Source organism: Pungitius pungitius, chromosome 1, assembly GCF_949316345.1.
Source record: "Pungitius pungitius chromosome 1, fPunPun2.1, whole genome shotgun sequence".
Taxonomy (NCBI): domain Eukaryota; kingdom Metazoa; phylum Chordata; class Actinopteri; order Perciformes; family Gasterosteidae; genus Pungitius; species Pungitius pungitius.
Window position 1 is genome coordinate 33,613,371 of NC_084900.1, and position 16,724 is coordinate 33,630,094.

Sequence of the window (16,724 nt, forward strand, 5' to 3'; positions counted from 1 at the left end):
AGCCATTCATAATATCTCACTTTTCTAAAGGGGAAAAGAGAAAAGGCAGTTGCTCTTAGCATTTCGGCAGATGTAATTGCAATCACTCAGCTTGTCTGATGCTGATAATGGGGCAATGGGAAATTCCTGTCAGAGTCGTGGCGCAGGGTGCTTTCGCAAGCACTTTGGCAGGCTGCGTGTTCCACTGCAGGGCAGCGAATGCGTTACGGCATGCTCACATAGCTGTCATTAAACACATTTTGGAAAGAGAAAAAAAAAAAAACACTAGACAATCAAAACTCACAAGTGGGTGCCATTCTCCCGCTTCTTGAGCAATGAAAAGGCAAATATTATGTAAACGTATATCATCTGTCATCCCTCCACTTTTAAACATGTTGAAAGACTGCGGATGATGAAAAAAAAGGAAAGTGAAAAGGCTCCAGCCATCCACCTAATGCACACTATACATTTTGGCAGAGCTGTTTTCAACATCTTTATTTTCATTTGTCATTTTCAAAACATTTCTCTTGACAGGTAGTAAAAACACAAATTACCCAAAAATGTCTGGCAGTTCATTTGAAAATAACAAGTAAGTTGTTGTCTTTTTCTGTCTGAAGTGTGTGCTGCAGGTTGAAATAGCACGTGGGTGCAGCGTTCCCGCGGTTAGTTCTTAGGTACAGTATGTGACACATACTATGCTTCCATGAGAAGCCTCTATTATAAAGCAATGATGCCAACAGGCTGATTTCACTGGTTGAATAAGCTTTTGCGCGATAAAGGCCTTCGTATTTCTGCTTTGTGAGACCACCCAAGAAACAATATATTGATATTCAAGAAATAAAGTCTAATTTGCTGGACTAGAGTGTGTTGTGATGTATAACAACTATTTGGTTTTAATTAAAAGAAGAAACTTGAGAGATATATAAGTAAGAAAAACTGGCAGCATGAAAAGCAATAGCCATTGGATTTGGTTCCAACACATGATTCGGTAGGACAGGCAGAAGATCCCATTTCAAGATGTTATAGTAATATTTTACTGGTAGTCCTGAATTTTTTTGGCAGTCTGCCAATTTTTGTAAAGGCATTTGTGGTATTTTGCAATCCAAATGCCAAAAAATGTTTCGGTTTGTTAAACTCCTGAGGATTCTTTCATGAAATCAATCTAATGTACTGAAAAAGATGAGGGAACTCTGATAGCAATACACTGCAATTTAGATATCACTTTCCTCCACTGAAAAAATCACAATAAGGCATTTAGATCATTAAGCACCATTTTGACCATCATTAATATGTGCAGAGACAAAAATGGCAACCTTAAAAAAAGAGTTTAATTTCAAATTACAGCATGTTATGGGTAATAAAAAAAATAGCAAACAAATAAATTGTATCCTTGCAATAATCTGTGGGTTTGACAAGTGTCCACAAGTGTTTCAATCAACAAGAGATTCATACATTTCCTCAAACATAAATACCATATAAAATATCAATAGCGTTCCAATGTTACTGGTATAGTAGTTATTATAAATTACAAACATCTATAAAGAAAATAATACAATACAGAATAAACATATGATAAATGATGACAAAAAAAGACTCTCTTACAGCTCTCTTAGTTAAAAGGTGGATCTCAATTGTATGACGAATTCAAACAAGACTGAAAGCGTATTCACATTTTTTGCAGAAAAAACAACTTTGGGAGGCGCCTCCTCCCTTATTGTGCCGTGCTGTGATGAGTTGTGTGTGCTCTCCTGCTTGAACTGAAAGAACAAATTCATTTGTTTTTTTCCCTTCTTGTGTTTTCGCTGTCGGATTTCCCCCCAAATGATGTACATATTTGTAGGCGCTCTATCATCTCAAGAGGAAATGTGTTATGGATGAAGGAAATGGGAAAAATCTCTTCCAGCACACCCAAATGCTTCTTATGTTTGGCCGAGCGCAAGACCCTTGTTTTTTTTTGTTGTAATGTGAATTTGCCATCGACAGTCTGCGGCACAATAAGACGGTCCAATGGTTCCTAAATGCCTACATGGGTATGCCAAGCAGGTGAAATGTTAACCATCTCGATTGAATGTATTTGCATGCTTAAGTAAGATAAATATCGTCTTATACGCATCTGAGGACATCAATGTGTGTAGAAAATTCCAAACCAAACAATTGTCAACTCCCCCCCCCCCCCCCCCCCAAGCATAGCTAAAATAAATGCACTGCAAAAATATAATTATATAAGTGGGACAATGTCTTGTGATGCTGTTTTCCCTCTATTGAGCCGGCTTCCATTGTCCAGTGTGCTCACAGTCTATGTACCATACACCATTTATAAATGTGAGATTCCATCCATGATAACAATGCAAGTGGAGACAATGAGAGTGTACATAATAGATCATTTAGACAACAAACCATTTAACTCAGTATAGATCAACACACACAAATGCACCTTTTTCTTGTCTCATAGCATCTTCCAATGTCCATTTGGAGAACACAATAACAAAAAAAATGATATTTGGTTTACTGAAAAGGTCTTTAACAAACTCAAACAGATTTACTGTAACAGACATATTCACGGCTTTATTTAGGGTTATTTTTGGTTGTTGAAGCAACAGGCCTCCAAAGTGTCAGTGATGCACTGATCAAAGACAAACTCTTGACTCATTCACGCTGTCCCTGTGCGGCAAGCGGTCAGGTCCCATGTCGGCCTTATTCCCTTTCTTTAAACCTCCCCTGTGGTTTGGTGGTGTCGGGTGGGGCTCAAAAGCGATCCATTGGGGAAAAAAAAAAAGAGGAAGAAAGAAAAGGCAGCGGACGGCTCGTGCGATGCCCCCCCCCCCCCCCCCCGTTGGTGGGTGAGTCTACACACCAAGCAGCATACCCATGAAATCGGATCCGTTCTGTATTGTGATGGAAGCGCCTGCTGCGTTGTCCACAAATATGGAGGTGTACTGGCCGGCCTGCAGAGGACAATACGCAACACGCAGTGAGGATCTGCACAAAAACAGGCGCTTGATGCTTGTGTGACTGTTGGTGTGCTGCTCACCTGTAGCTCCAGCAGCCCCTGCACGCTGACGGTGAATATCTTGCTGTTACTTTCTAACCCAACAATCATCTCCAGGGAGCTGCAAATCATACATGAAAAGGACATTTTCTGAATAAATATTCTGTTCTCAACAATTTGTATTGAGCCTGCAAACCTTGAAACCCTGGTAAAGTACAAAATGTTGATTAGATATTTTGAAGGAAAAAAAATGTGCTTTGATGCTTTTTCTTATTCAGAGGTATGTAAGAAGAATGTGGACACCACTGTCTTGTCTCTATGAATATGAAGCTTTATTCAGCAGCCGGCTGAAGTAGGAAACAAAGGAAAAAGGCTATCCTGGCTCAGTCAAAACCTCACTCATATTTTGTTACCACCTAGCTAGTCTTTATGCTAAGCTAAGGATCTTCTGGCTGTTGTGCAGGTAGGAACGTTTGTGTAAAAAACAACAATCCACAGTTTTTTTTGTTTCCTTCTATTTCAAGTCTGAATGCAGTTGGGAGATTCCTACGAAGCATAAAACACAATGGTGGTATTAATATCTCAGCTAGAAAAAGAATATGCATATTTCCCAGTCTGTACACACAGCTCCGGTTAAGTTGAAAAAGCGAAATTTCAATGGCAAATCAATCACGTTTGTCTTCTCTCCAACTGCCCTCACAGCGAAGCTCATTCCACATTTTCTGCATTTTCATGTGTGGGAGGGCGAGAGCGGCTGGGGCTTTGGCTGAAAAAAAAAGCCAAAGACTCTTTTGGGTTGGGTAACCCATCATAATAATATTATTTATATGTTCCCCTCATTACACCAAGCTGTGAGGGAGGCTGTGGAGTTCTGCACAGGCCAGCGGAGACTTAAGGGAGAGATTCACTTCTCGCACTGACTTTATGTAAATAGACATTTTCAAATATTGGAAAGAACTGGGAGCCTTTCCCAACGTGAGTAGAAATCTATCAGATTCAGTTCATCATTGTTCTCCCACATCCCAAACGAGGGGAATTCACTGCTGGGCTGCTGAATGCAACAATCTGTCCGAGGAGTCAAAGGTGAATCTATAAAGATTAGTTGGGCTCTAAGTGAGAAGACGTTTCCTCTAAAAGACCTGCTCGGCTTTTACACAGGAAATACCAGACCGGTTCCACAAAGATTGTGACAGACAACACCTTTAACGGCTCATAAATTCTGCTGATGGTTAAAGCAGTGCATTAAACACCGATTAAATATCACTATTACACAGGGGTAGTAAACAATTTATCAAAACAACAACACCAAGAATGCAAAGTGCGGTTCTTGTACCAGATTAATTACTTGCTGAAATGTATTTTACTAACTTGTACTACTCTATTATGCTGGTTGTTGCATGTCAACACCATATCCGGGTTCCTCAACACGCTCTGATGATGAAGAACGTACGGGATGAGATGTGGAGGAGACACACACAGACGATCAGATGATGCAACTTTCCTCCACAATGAAGAATACCCACGTGTATCTGTGGCAGAGGGATTCGATGCAGATCAGCACCCGGACATTGTCTCTGGCCTTGAGCTGACTCTTGCTCCTCTTCACCTCATTGTGGTCTGTGGAGAGACAAAATGTTCACAATCCTCGGAAGATGTCGACTCACGCTCTGCCCACAAAAAAATATACATTTCCCCAAATATCCTGTCCCAGTACAGGTATCATCCAATCCCTTTGGATGTACATGAGGATATATGCATTGTACGGCGTATTTTACCCGCCTTTTAAAAAGCTAAAGCTTTTAGGGGTGGATTAAACTGAAGGTTCTGCTCTAACGTTGCGCTGCGGTTGCAGGTCCAGCTGACCAGCTTCCTTTCTGCAGTGATAACCTGACCAGCATTAGTTTAAAGCTCAGGCTAATGTCAGTGGTCCTGTTGTGCTTTTTATTGGACTTGGGGAAGTATACGTGGCAGCCAACCTTTCCTGGGTTAGTGTTACATTTGCCAGACACATCGGTTAACCCTTAACCCCAAAAAGTATTTGCTCTTGTAACAATTCCAATAAAAACATAAACAAGAATATAAGAATATACATATTTAGCGAACACTCCATTCATACAGACATGACTTTTCTGTGGTACTGTTTAAGAGTCTTCATTTCTTGCCACATGTAACGTTATATTCGCTATAAGATAGTGAGCAGTTTACCAATGTGGACATTGGCAGAGAACTGGTAGATCCCCGTGATGGGGGCCGTGAATCTCCCCGTGGACTGGTCCATTCCTGACCCTCGGAGGAAGGCTCCTTTAGCTGGTGGCTGAAAGCACAGACACATGATAAATATCTTACATGTAGTGGTCCCCTCTTCATTGCCCCCCCCTCCCTTCTAGGAGCTCAGTTACAGAACATCATGTACCCAGTTTCTTGTTCAAGGGCACTTCAGCCCTGAGGCCTGGTTCCACCAGCATTTGAAACCAAAAACGTTGTGACAGTGGAGTGATTTACATCAATGACTTTTGATTGTCTTAACAACCCTCTGATCTATATTTTTAGGGAACGAAGAGTCAGCAAAAGTAAAAAAAAGAAAAAAGAAAAAGAAAACTAGCCCTGCATGTGTGTGTGCAGAAAAATGTAACTCTATACCATCTGGTCCAGGCCCCTAAAAGCCTTTTCAATTTGAACACTTGGCCTTCTTGTTTCCTCCTTCACTTCTGACAACATTTTTCAAATGTTTTTTTTCCAAGGCTACAGTGTGAGTCGCACGCCTATTTTCTCCACGCCGGCTGCCGTGTCAGCACGCAAAATAAACGAGCAAAACGCTTAATCCCCCCTATTCCAGCCATGTCAGCCCATCCCAACAGGGCACAGTTCTTCCACTACGGCATGCGCCGTTTCAAACGCCGTGTCTATTTTTGTCCTCTCCTCACTTTATTCCAAGTCAAAGACAAAGTGCCTTTTGTGCGCTCTCCGGGGGGAGGGATGTGTGGGATTGAAAACGTAGATATTTTTGACCAAAGGGCCGTTGTGAGTTTTTTTCGGGAGCCGGTGCCAGTTCACCAGCGAAGGGATGATCCTCTCATAATTCCCCGCTCATGAAGAGTCAGGCGATGAATACCCTCCAAAACACTCGCTCTTCCCAAAACGCAGTCAAGACAGAGCGAAGACAAGCGGGTCAGAAAAGATGACCACGCAGGATGGAGGATTGGCCAAAACCTTTATATTATTCTTTTTTTCAGGGACTCGAGGTGGAACCAGGGTCATAAACGTTTACTTGGAATTCAAACAAACGTACCGTCTGAAAGTTCTGGAGCTCCACCAGAGTCTTCTTGTCGACCACCGCGGGTCCCCTGAGCTTGCAGTGAAAAGCCTCCTCTATTCGCCGGTAGGAGGTCATCCCCTCCAGGGTGAGGAGAGCCGTGGGTTGCTGGCTGGGGCTGGTTTGTCTGTCCAGGGCTGCAGCTCTCCTCTCTGTAGCCTCTGACGGAGTAAAAGCAACATTGATGGCAACCTGTGGTTTATTATCCGGACACGAAATTGTGCACATGCACAAGTGTTTACTTTTTACTTTAGGTCCTCTCTGCAAAGTTCAAACCAAAGCGGAATTGTTTCTGGGATGTTTCTACCTTTAATCATATCTTTGAAGTCCTGGAGAAGAACTTCTGGGGTCACTTCAGCTCCAGGAGAGCCAGGAGGTCCCTGGGGGCCAGGAGGACCCGGGGGACCAGGTGGGCCCGGCTAGTGGAGGGACAGGTGAACAAAGCATTGTGATGCATCAAACGTGATCTGAAAACGATTATGCAATGTTGTCCCCTTGCTCCATTACTGAAGTGCAAAACCCAAAAAGCGCTATCATTCTTAATTAAGTATTTGAAAACCTAAATATTGAGTTTACCAGGGGTCGTTTCCTTTTGCGACACTTTGCGGGGAAGTTGCCGACCGGCCTTTTGACAAAGTCCATCCACGATCCCAACGGATCCACTCGCTGGTTTTCAGGAACCTACAGCAGAAACACAGAGAGACGGTTAAATGGTGCCATACACATAAGGAAGATCCCACAGGGAATCCTCTCATTCTGCTTCTGCTTCAGTCTACTGCCTTTTTTTTCTACTATTGTTCTCCAAAAGTTTCACCTTTTGCTTATTATTTTATTCCAGGCAACTCACTCAGGTGCCACGTAAGTTGTTATTTTCCCAATGTGCTCGGACAAATGCAGATTTTTTTTTTTTTTTTTTTTCTGCACATGAATATTTCCATGAGCTCTATGGGGGAAAATGGGCCTGCCCTGTGTGTACGCGTGATGTGGATTCTGTGGATTGCAGACCTCAACTACTGTAGTGCATAACAACATGTCAAAATGGCACTTTCTCCATCTCCAAAAGACATACAACTATTTTGTTGGATTATTACTGCTTGTTTGAGTAACGATGGAAAATGTAATAAACAAGATAACAAATGTATATACAGTGTGTGCCGCAGTGATTTCAGAGACTTGAAGTCTGTTTTCTAATGCTCCATCTTGTCTGCAATCACTCGTTTGTAACAAATTGCTGTACGGGAGACTGGGATCTGTCACGGAGATAAGGAACCCAGTCCAAGAAGACCTCTGGGAGGAGCAATTTTATGCACAGCGCTTCAAGTGGTGTGTTTTTTCTTTGGAGTAAAAATGTGAAAACTGAAAGAATTCCATCTTGAATTGTACCCAAAAACCCTTTCCCGAGTGCCAAGTGTCTTGAGTCGAGACAGAAGAGGAGATAAAGACGCGCCATGGAGGTGAGCCGTGTGAAATGGAATTTGTTTAGGGTTTGCAGCGGGACTCGGATCACTTATCTGCAAAACCAACATGAGCCTTTACGACTTGCCTCCAGTTACGCCACAACAACAAAGTTACTCCTGGTTTTTTTTTTCTTTCTATGTTGCATTTTCAGAAGACTTTCTTTCCGTCTTTGACTTTTTTTTCTTTTTGACGGCAGTCAAAATAAACAGCGCAACAGGCCCTGGACCCTTCGGTGTTTTTGTTGTGATTTTGAGGTTTGGAAAAAGATAAAAAAAAGCAAGAGTGACAGAGTCAAGACAAGAAAACCTTTACACGATTCAAAGCTCTTTCCATATAACTGCGGGCCAGTTGGATACATTTTTCCCTCTGACAAGTCCATTTTTCATATTCATTAACATAGCCATTCTGAAGAGTTGAAATATATTGAGAAATACATCAACAAAAATATCTGTTTTCTTTGGCAACTTGGACGCAATAGAAGAAAATTGGAAAGGGAAACCAGTCATTTACACATCTCACAGTTACAGAGCACTATTATAATTCATTGGAGTTGTGTTTGTGTCCAATATTCACTCACTTTAAGCAATGACTGGACTCCACTAACTCCTGATGGAAACATCTCGCTCTTTCGCTACCGTTTTAGATGAGAGGATCAAATCCTCACCATTTGTCTGTTTGGGACTATTTCTTGGCTAGGCACATTGATTTCCTATGGTCAACATCCAAGAAATAAATATGAATTATATATATAAGTATATTTATATATCCGGATTGGTACTTAATAACCTGGAGGCGCCACAAAGTCTGTTCACCGTAAACTCAAAGAGTTAAGAGTTAAATTGCACTTTATTTCTACTGCTGAGACAACCAGCTCTTTCACCATCCATTATAGTTTACATGTCAAATGACACGAAAGCAGACAACAACATCGAGTGAAGCACTGTTTTCACGAGATTGGATCACGTTAATTAGCGAGTGCTAGCGGCTCTTTCTATCTACCGAACAAACACGACACTTTCCCAAATGTTGACTTATTTCTTTGACGTACCAGTCTTGTGAGCTCGAACAAATATTAGCATGTTGACTGCGGTAGTGGTGCGGTTGTGCTAGTAGATTTCCACCCGGGATGGATTGTAAAGCTGTGAATCATCACCCGAGACGGCTCCGTGTGGTTAGGAGACGCCAATGGGCACCAAGCTTCAACATCATCTTGTGTTTACATCAATGTCATAGATAGTTGTCTTTTTTTTTAGGGATATGTGCAGGTTCGCCCACACAGGTAACATGTAATTAAACAGCAATTCCCTACATCATCATAAAAAATCAAAAAAAGACAGCATATCATTGCCAGGAAATCCGCCACAGTGTAAGCTTGTTTCCCTCTATAACAGACGCCATTGTAATTAAACCATTAAAAACTTGCCCCCGAGGATTCCGTGTGCTCGGGGGGGGGGGGGGGGGGGGGGGGTAGATGCGCTACGACCAAGTTAATTACTACAATCATATCTGCGTGCACATCATCAGCTTGAGGAATGATGGACTCTTTCCAATATAACAGATTGTGTTTTTTTATTTATCTTTTTTTAACCTGAGCGTACAACCTGTCAAAATAAAGTCGGATTCATTGCATGCGTACGAGTCTCCGCCTCGACGTCGAAGATCAGACTTGAAAATGACACGCAACAATCTGCCAAGAAAGCAAACTACGGCTTGCCTCACGCGGCGCCGCATCGAGCGGGACCAGGTGGAGGAGGGAGCGGATCCAGGTATCCGTCTGAGAGCCGATGGAGGGGCTCCTCCGGGCCTTTTGAGCCCCGCTGACGTCGCGGGGGCCTCAAAGTGGCCTCCGTCTGTCAGCGGGTGTGGGGGTGCACGCCTTTAGGAGGGAATGTGTCAGGCATTCTGTCTGAAGGTGAGAAACTTGAAATCTTCCACCGTGTTTGTCCCCGCTGACGTGGCTCTGAATCATGACGCGTTACTGATGCTTTAGATTACAACACGTCCCTGGTTTGGGAGAGGTTTTCACACAAGTACCTACACGACAGCGTTTAGGTTCTCGGTTATTCGTAACATTTACACAAATTACGTATTATTCGCTAAATGTATTTAAAGTAGCAGACAAGATTTTTGCTTTACCTCATTATGAAGGCGGTGTTGCAAAATGCCAAGCTACGAAAAAAATGATGATTTGCAGTCCAGTTGGTTCCCAAAACGCCTTTTTGCATCAATTGTGGCGATCACAGTGGAGAGAGGAAGGAGCTTCTGTGGTAACCAGTAGCTACCGGTAGCTACCGCCAGCGACCAAAGACTGTCGCTGTCGTTTCAAATGGCGGACACGGGTAGGGGTGGTGTCGGCGTCTCTGCTATTCCTGTAACTTCCGTGTATCCTGAAAGGTAGTTTAGTTAAGCGGTCTCGTCCCTGCAAAAGGGTCACAAGATAAATCTGAGGGGTCACGGGATGATGTACGGGGTTAGAGAAAAGAAAGAAAATCACTAATGAAGTGAAGTATGGTATAAATTGACTTCTTCTTCTGGGTCTGGAACAGTTTTATCTCTTTTACCTCTTTGGTATGACGGTCTACAGCTCATAGACATTTGAAACAGAAGTGACCTCAACCGCACATTTTTTAGAAAGGATCATGAGCCAAAAGGGCAGTTAAACTTGAGGAATACGTCATATTTTAGAAGCTTATTTATGTAATCCAAAAACTGTTTATATATTTGCCCTTCTTGAAGTATAAAGTGGCAGAAAATAGAAATGCCTCAAAGTTGTACTTAACTACGGAATTTGTCCATCCATGGCACTCAATAAAAAGGGTTTTTGGATCAATTACTGATTCAGTCGTAATCATTGGTCATCATTCACGTAGCCATAGGAAGTTTTATTAGCATGAAAAGAATAACTTGGGGGGGTGTGCACAGCGCTACCGGTGTTTGTCACGTAGTTTGGGGAAATTTATGTTGAATTTATTTGAAGCAATAAAATGGAAAATATTCCCCTGGGGCAGCATGCCACCAAAAACACAAACACAACTGTTAAAACACGTCTCTGGAGCCACAACCAGAACCTGAAACTCTATCCAACGCAGGCAGCTCCTGAACTCATCCATCTAGTGTCAAACTGATCTTATTTTCCTTTCACGCGTTATCAGTGTTTTTCTCCCTGTTGGCTCACTCCGCGTCGACGTCGCACTTTTTCCGCTGCCGGCAGAAACCTCTGCAACGGGCGGCTTTCAGGTCGGACGGGATGATGGAGCGCTTTTTTCTTTGAATCCCTTGTTTTCACATCTCCGTGCTGCTCCCCGTGCGCTCATCCATGCATGGGTGGACTGGGCCCACGTCTGGAGGCCTGGAGGTTCCCCAGGCCCGTCCCAGGTTACCTGCGTGCTTCCCGGTTGTCATGCACCCCACCCACCCCCGTTTTCCCGTTTCTCCCCCCCCCCCCCCCCCCCCCCCGCTGCGTTTCACAGAAACGGATTGCCTTGAGGATTTATCACCTAAGAGCTAAATACAGTTAGGCATGCGATGTTGACTCTGTCCTCTGTGTTATTACTCAATTGGCAAGCACTGTGTGCAAAACGGAACGGCTCCATCGCACTGTGAGCGCGCTGTTATTAGTCCAACAACACTATTTGGAAGTGTAAATTAAATATAGTTGCTTCTCTTTTTTTTACGTCAATGTTGCACCAACAAAGATGTGTATACATTTATGATGCGTGAGCAAAAGTGAATAAATTTGTGTTTACGCTGAAGAGCTCGGCCCCGAGACTCTTTGGGCTTCCTCTTGGTGTAAAAAAAAGAAACTAAACAGTATAAGCTGAAAGACTTTGAACACTGTGTGACATCTGTTTTGTGTGCGAATTATAGCTCTGAAATTGGAGCGAGTGCTCATTTTCCCTGTGGTAGGTAAAACGAGCTGATGAAAAGCGCTGGTGATCCAGGGCCCACGACTGGGTGGGCAGAACATTTCAGGTGAGAAGTCATTAGATCCTCCTCCTTTTAGAGGATTCCTCCGTGGGTGTGCATTGTGTTACATGTGCACGCTGTAAGTGGTGCATTTTTTCTTTTAGTACTTCCATTATGCAACCAATTTGCCCTCTGTAGTGTTACGTTACATCTTACAAGTAGATAGAGAAATACAATAGGTGGAAACAAAAGCAAAGTCTACGGGTTATTAACTAAAACGCTGTTGTGCGCGCCCGTTTTAACGAATGCACGCGACGGACCCCAAACAACTAGGACATTTTTATAGTCAGTATATAATAAGTCAACGTTTCTATGAAAGTCGCTCGCTGTTTTAACAATTTGATGAGAAGATCGATATCACTTGTGTTTCTTTGATAAATAAGGAGCCAGCAGTAGTCATTTCGCTCCACATAATACAAATTCACCAACCACAACAACTTGAACCTCCTTAAAAAACATATTCAAATCACATTTGTATAATCTCCAACAAAAAAGTGTAAAAACAACACAATTGTGTTACTTTTGAAAAGAGCTAGGTTACTAGTTTCCATTTTTTTCTTTTTGTTTCTTACATCCGCCAATAATAATGCTTAATTTATGCATTTGCAGGGTAATTGGACATACCATCCTCCTTTGTAAACATTGCAAAATGGTTAATTGCCAAATAATAGTGTCTTTTTTCACTCTAAGGCATAGTTGGCCCATGTACTGTTAACTATTATGAAATCATGCTTTCAGAAACAGCACAGCTGTAAATAAACCTGGCATCAATGTGAAACTATTATTCATGATACAAACTCCAGATAAAAGTCACGTTATTTCGGTGTGGTGGAAATAAAACAATGTGCAGTTGATTTCAGATGACAAAAAGTTGAACACTTCTTCATTTTTCACTCTCTCTCTCATCAGATCACTTGGTCATTTTAATGTTGGATTCCTAGTTCCCTACCAAAGGCTTAAAGCCAGTGCATGAGAGGTGTGAGCTCTCTCGCAGTGGCGGCGTTTCCTGTGGGACTTGCCGTGCATGTGGAGGTTGATCCGAAAGGTCCCACACACACTGCTGCATTAATCATCAGTGGGTATGAGAGAGAGAGAGAGAGAGAGAGAGAGAGAGAGAGAGAGAGAGAGAGAGAGGAAACACAAACCCTCGCCTTCGGGCCAAAACCCAGCCATTACTCAACACGCCAGGCGTGATGTTTGACTCGACTCCCTCAATTACAGCCATCCCAGATCCCTCAATGTTCTCAACAACGACAGATTCCTCTCATCTTCGGAGGAGGAGGAGGAGGAGGAGGAGGAGGAGGAGGAGGAGGAGGAGGAGAGCAACGGGGCCTGCACAACACACCTCTAAAACTGTACCACGTGATGGTTCACAGGGATCAGAGTTGTTTGAAATGTACTTCACTTATCATCTCATTTGAAAAAAAAAAGAAATTCCACAACTCCGCACCTCACTATTGTGATCGCTTTCAAATGGAAAATCTCCTGAGGAATGCAGTGCTGCACGGCTGCAGGCTGCAGGCTGCAGGCTGCAGTCAGCAGCCCACACACGGGAATGGTCAGATGCCATCGCACCAACTGTTTGCACTGTTTCCACAGGGCACAAGGGAAAACATGTAAATGTGGAGTGTAAATGTTTGGCCTGTTTGAGAACACAAATTACCTGCCAAGACCGCTCCAATGGACGTGTTGTTTTTTGCTCGGGGGACCCAGCAGATGCGAATAAAGGATAAACTTACAAACTACCACAGGAAAGCAAGTTTATCGCTCCTCGTGGTGTGTGGTACCCTTTTTTTTTCTTCTTCCCACCCCCCCCCCTTCGATCAGAAACCTGGTTAGATTTGCAACAAACAAATGTGACCTTGAAGACAACCACTTCCTCAATGTCAAGCTTGAAGCTCAGGTTCTCATCAGAGGTGACAAGGTTTGGCAAAGACACTATCTGGCATAACACCGCGTCTTAAGAGTGATTATGTCATTACCCTCTGATTGTGGGAGACGAGATGAAAAGAATGTCAGAGAGGGAGGCACAGGGGGCTAATCCTCCCCGAGGTGTTCTCTTTCAGGACCCTTTGGACGGGGGGGGAGGCTTTGTGAGGGGCTTACACGGCATGCTGCCCCAGATTTTGGGGCCGCACCGCCCCTATCGGATGTCCCAGACACAGCGGAGTCAGGCTAGGCCTGTGAATGACAGAATCAATGGGCTGGGAACAACACGCCAGAGGTCTTTAAATATCCGTCCACCTAACTTTCCCAGGAGTTACATCATGGCAGCGGCGGGCCCTATTAGGGACCCTGGGGGGGGGGGGGGGGGGGGGGCGAATATAGCGTTTGTGAAGACACCCCCGTCTCCCGCCGTGGGACGAGACGGAGGAGTGAAACCCCAGTGGGGCGCAATCATCAGCAAGGGCACAAGGGTTGACACGAGGTCATCCTTCAGAGCCTCTGCTTTTACAGGGAAAAAAAAAAAAAAAAAAAGAACCCAAGTCAAATAAACGCCAACCAGGCGACAACCGCCTACAATGTGTTGTCAGAAGATACAAAGGAGACCTCACTGCTCGGGTTCCTGGGGGTGGGAGTGGGAGAGGGGGTTCGAAGGGGTGGGGGCGAAGGTTACGGTGAAGATTCCAGAGGCCTGCGGCCGCTAGGGGCTGAGGGCCGGACCGCGGGCAGTGAGAGTTAAACGAGAATGCCAACGTAATGGGTGGGCTGAAAGCAAAACAAATAGCCTGTTGGAAACTCTCGCAAATATGCGACACCAGCAGTACACCAATAAATAAGAGTCGGGGGCCAGCGGTTGCTCCTGAAAATTGAATTGTACCAGTGTTTTGCTGTTTTATTGTATATACGTTTCTGATGTAAACAACATTGGTCTTCGGTTACGGGGCTCAAAGGAATCGCAAAACCTTTTTTTGCATTTGCAACTGAACTTCAGAGTTCATCAGGTGTTTTCTCCTCATGCAGGATACACAGAACTACCCTTCATCCTCATGTGTTCTATCCGGCCCCCCCGGGGGGAAAAGTGGTGAAAGACACCCGCAGCGTGCGCTAATTGATGCATTGATCAGCCTTCGGATGTCTACATTCCTGGCATGCCTACGTAAGTCATCCATTTAGTGTTTCACACATTTTGGTCCGTCTCGCTGTCTGGAGCTTGACCCGTGGGGGGGCACACCTGTCTTCCCGTGGCTTTTTACCTTCCCCCACAATTGGGTGGCGTCGCGTGTTGCCCGTGCCGACATAGACATCTGCACATATCTGCCAGCTGCTTGACTTCGAGCTGTAATCTGCACGCGCATTATCACAAGCAAAACGTTCCTGAATTGAATAAAGCGTGAGTAAAATGTGGGGGGGGAAAAAAAGCCATTTAGACATTTAGAGGGTTTTACCTTGACGCTTCCGCCGACCTCTTCGCTGTTGGAAAAAGTAGCATTGTAGGTCTCTGTGTGTTGTGGCGTGGCCTCCTTTGGCTTCTTTCTCTCTTTCTTGGCATCCACCCCGTCCAGGAGGACACATTGAGTCCAAAACAGGGCAGCCACCACGGCCAGAGGCCCAGCCCCGCACCACATCTTCACACTGGCTTCGAGTCCCTGCAGAAACACGGCCTGGACCTTGGGTGGAGGACTCGGCCCGTCTAAGGGTTGGACAGAAAAAACGAGGATGCCCACAAAGTTCACAAACACAGAATCCCAAATGGGAGGGTGGTGGGGAGGGGGGTGGTGGGGGGGGGGGGGGTGTGGAGGAGAGTGGAGGAATGCAAGCTTCAGGGACTCCCTGTCCAAGAGACTGTCAGAATGACTGCTGCCAATGTTGCTCCCCTCTTGATGAGCTCTCGGCCAGCACGACGTTGCGGGGGCCACTGTTGCCTCCGGCCCGGAGCGCTGGGGGGGGGGGGGGGGCTTACTTTACTCGGCTATGAAACCAACGGTCCAAGGGAATGACAGATCGGCGCCGATCTGACAGCAAATAAACCCATTAGTGAGATTTTTCACGCTTTCTGCTCTGTTGGTGGGTGACGTGTAGTGAGGAGGGGTGGGAGGGGGCACGGGAGGAGGGGGGGAGGGGGAGAGGGGGGGGGGGGTGGTGTCAAAAAGAACAGGGAGTGAGGAGGGGCGTCCAAAGCTGAGGGTGGGCTGTGGGGGCTAGGGATGGATAGCAATATTCTCTTTCCCACCCCACCCCCCCCACCCCCTGCTCTTCTGCCGTCTCTCTACACTGAGCGGCGGATCCAGGCTCCAGCGAAAGCTGTGTGGTTGCGGGAAAAGCTGCAGGAGCCACGAAATGTCGCCTTTCAATCAGAAGACGCAGTTCAGAGTTCAATCTGTCTCGTCCGCAAAGCACGCAAAACCCCCCCCCCCCCCCCCCCCCCCGGGAGAAAGAAGGCAGAGTCAACTTCAAGCCCGAGGTCCACTTCGGTCTTCTTTTATCTCCACTGGTATCACAAACTGTCCCGGGCTGCTCATCTGTTTCCTGTCTGACACCAAGCACGTGCTCCCTGCCAACTCCCCCAGTCAAGTCATCAAGTCCAAGGCCACGTGCAAACTTCCACGCAGGAGAGCGGCGGTCTGTTGTGTGGTAGGTCCCCGGTTGCCTCTGCACTCCCCGTCCCGCCTCTGCCCCGACTGAGCTCACAGGACGGCGCACGGTGAAGTTTTATCATCGCCCGTTCTCCCTCCCGTTTCTTTGCCCCCCCCCCCCCGCATCCTCCCCCCTCTCCCCTCTCCCCGTCTCTGTCTCCCTCACACTGTTTTTCTCTGTTTCTCTCCCTTGCTACTATTGGCAACCTCACTGGGTTATTCAGCTCTGTTTTATCTCATAGATGAAACGTTCAAGCTGAAGAGGTTCTTTTGGCAGACGAGTTGCGTGTGTCTGTGATGTGTATCAACTTGTGTATCGGTCTAAGTGTGTTTGTCATTTTAGCTTAATATTAGGCTACTCTACCAAAGCCCTTTGTTTACATCCAAGCAAGAAATAGAAATGTGCTGTTTTGTGGCCTCAAGGAATTATCTTGTTTAATCT

General features: G+C 45.1%; 1 protein-coding gene across 1 annotated transcript; it reads right to left on the reverse strand.

Annotated features, from left to right (window-relative positions):
* Positions 1–2,145: 2,145 nt before the first annotated feature.
* Positions 2,146–16,058, reverse strand: c1qtnf12 (C1q and TNF related 12). Its single transcript, XM_037480362.2, has 8 exons — positions 15,095–16,058; positions 6,858–6,962; positions 6,589–6,700; positions 6,258–6,442; positions 5,174–5,282; positions 4,492–4,585; positions 3,011–3,089; positions 2,146–2,924 (listed from the first exon to the last, which is right to left on the reverse strand). Exons 1-8 carry the CDS (start codon positions 15,272–15,274, stop codon positions 2,826–2,828), a joined length of 963 nt encoding a protein of 320 aa, XP_037336259.2. The 5' UTR covers positions 15,275–16,058; the 3' UTR covers positions 2,146–2,825.
* Between the last annotated feature and the right edge of the window lie 666 nt (positions 16,059–16,724).

Coding starts and splice junctions, on each gene's coding strand:
- c1qtnf12 (XM_037480362.2), bottom strand. CDS start 15,274: ATGTGGTGCGGGGCTGGGCCTCTGGCCGTGGTGGCTGCCCTGTTTTGG. Junction 4,586..5,173: donor CTCTGCCAATGTCCACATTG/GTAAACTGCTCA, acceptor GTCTCTCCACAG/ACCACAATGAGGTGAAGAGG. Junction 3,090..4,491: donor TCCCTCTGCCACAGATACAC/GTGGGTATTCTT, acceptor TATGATTTGCAG/CTCCCTGGAGATGATTGTTG.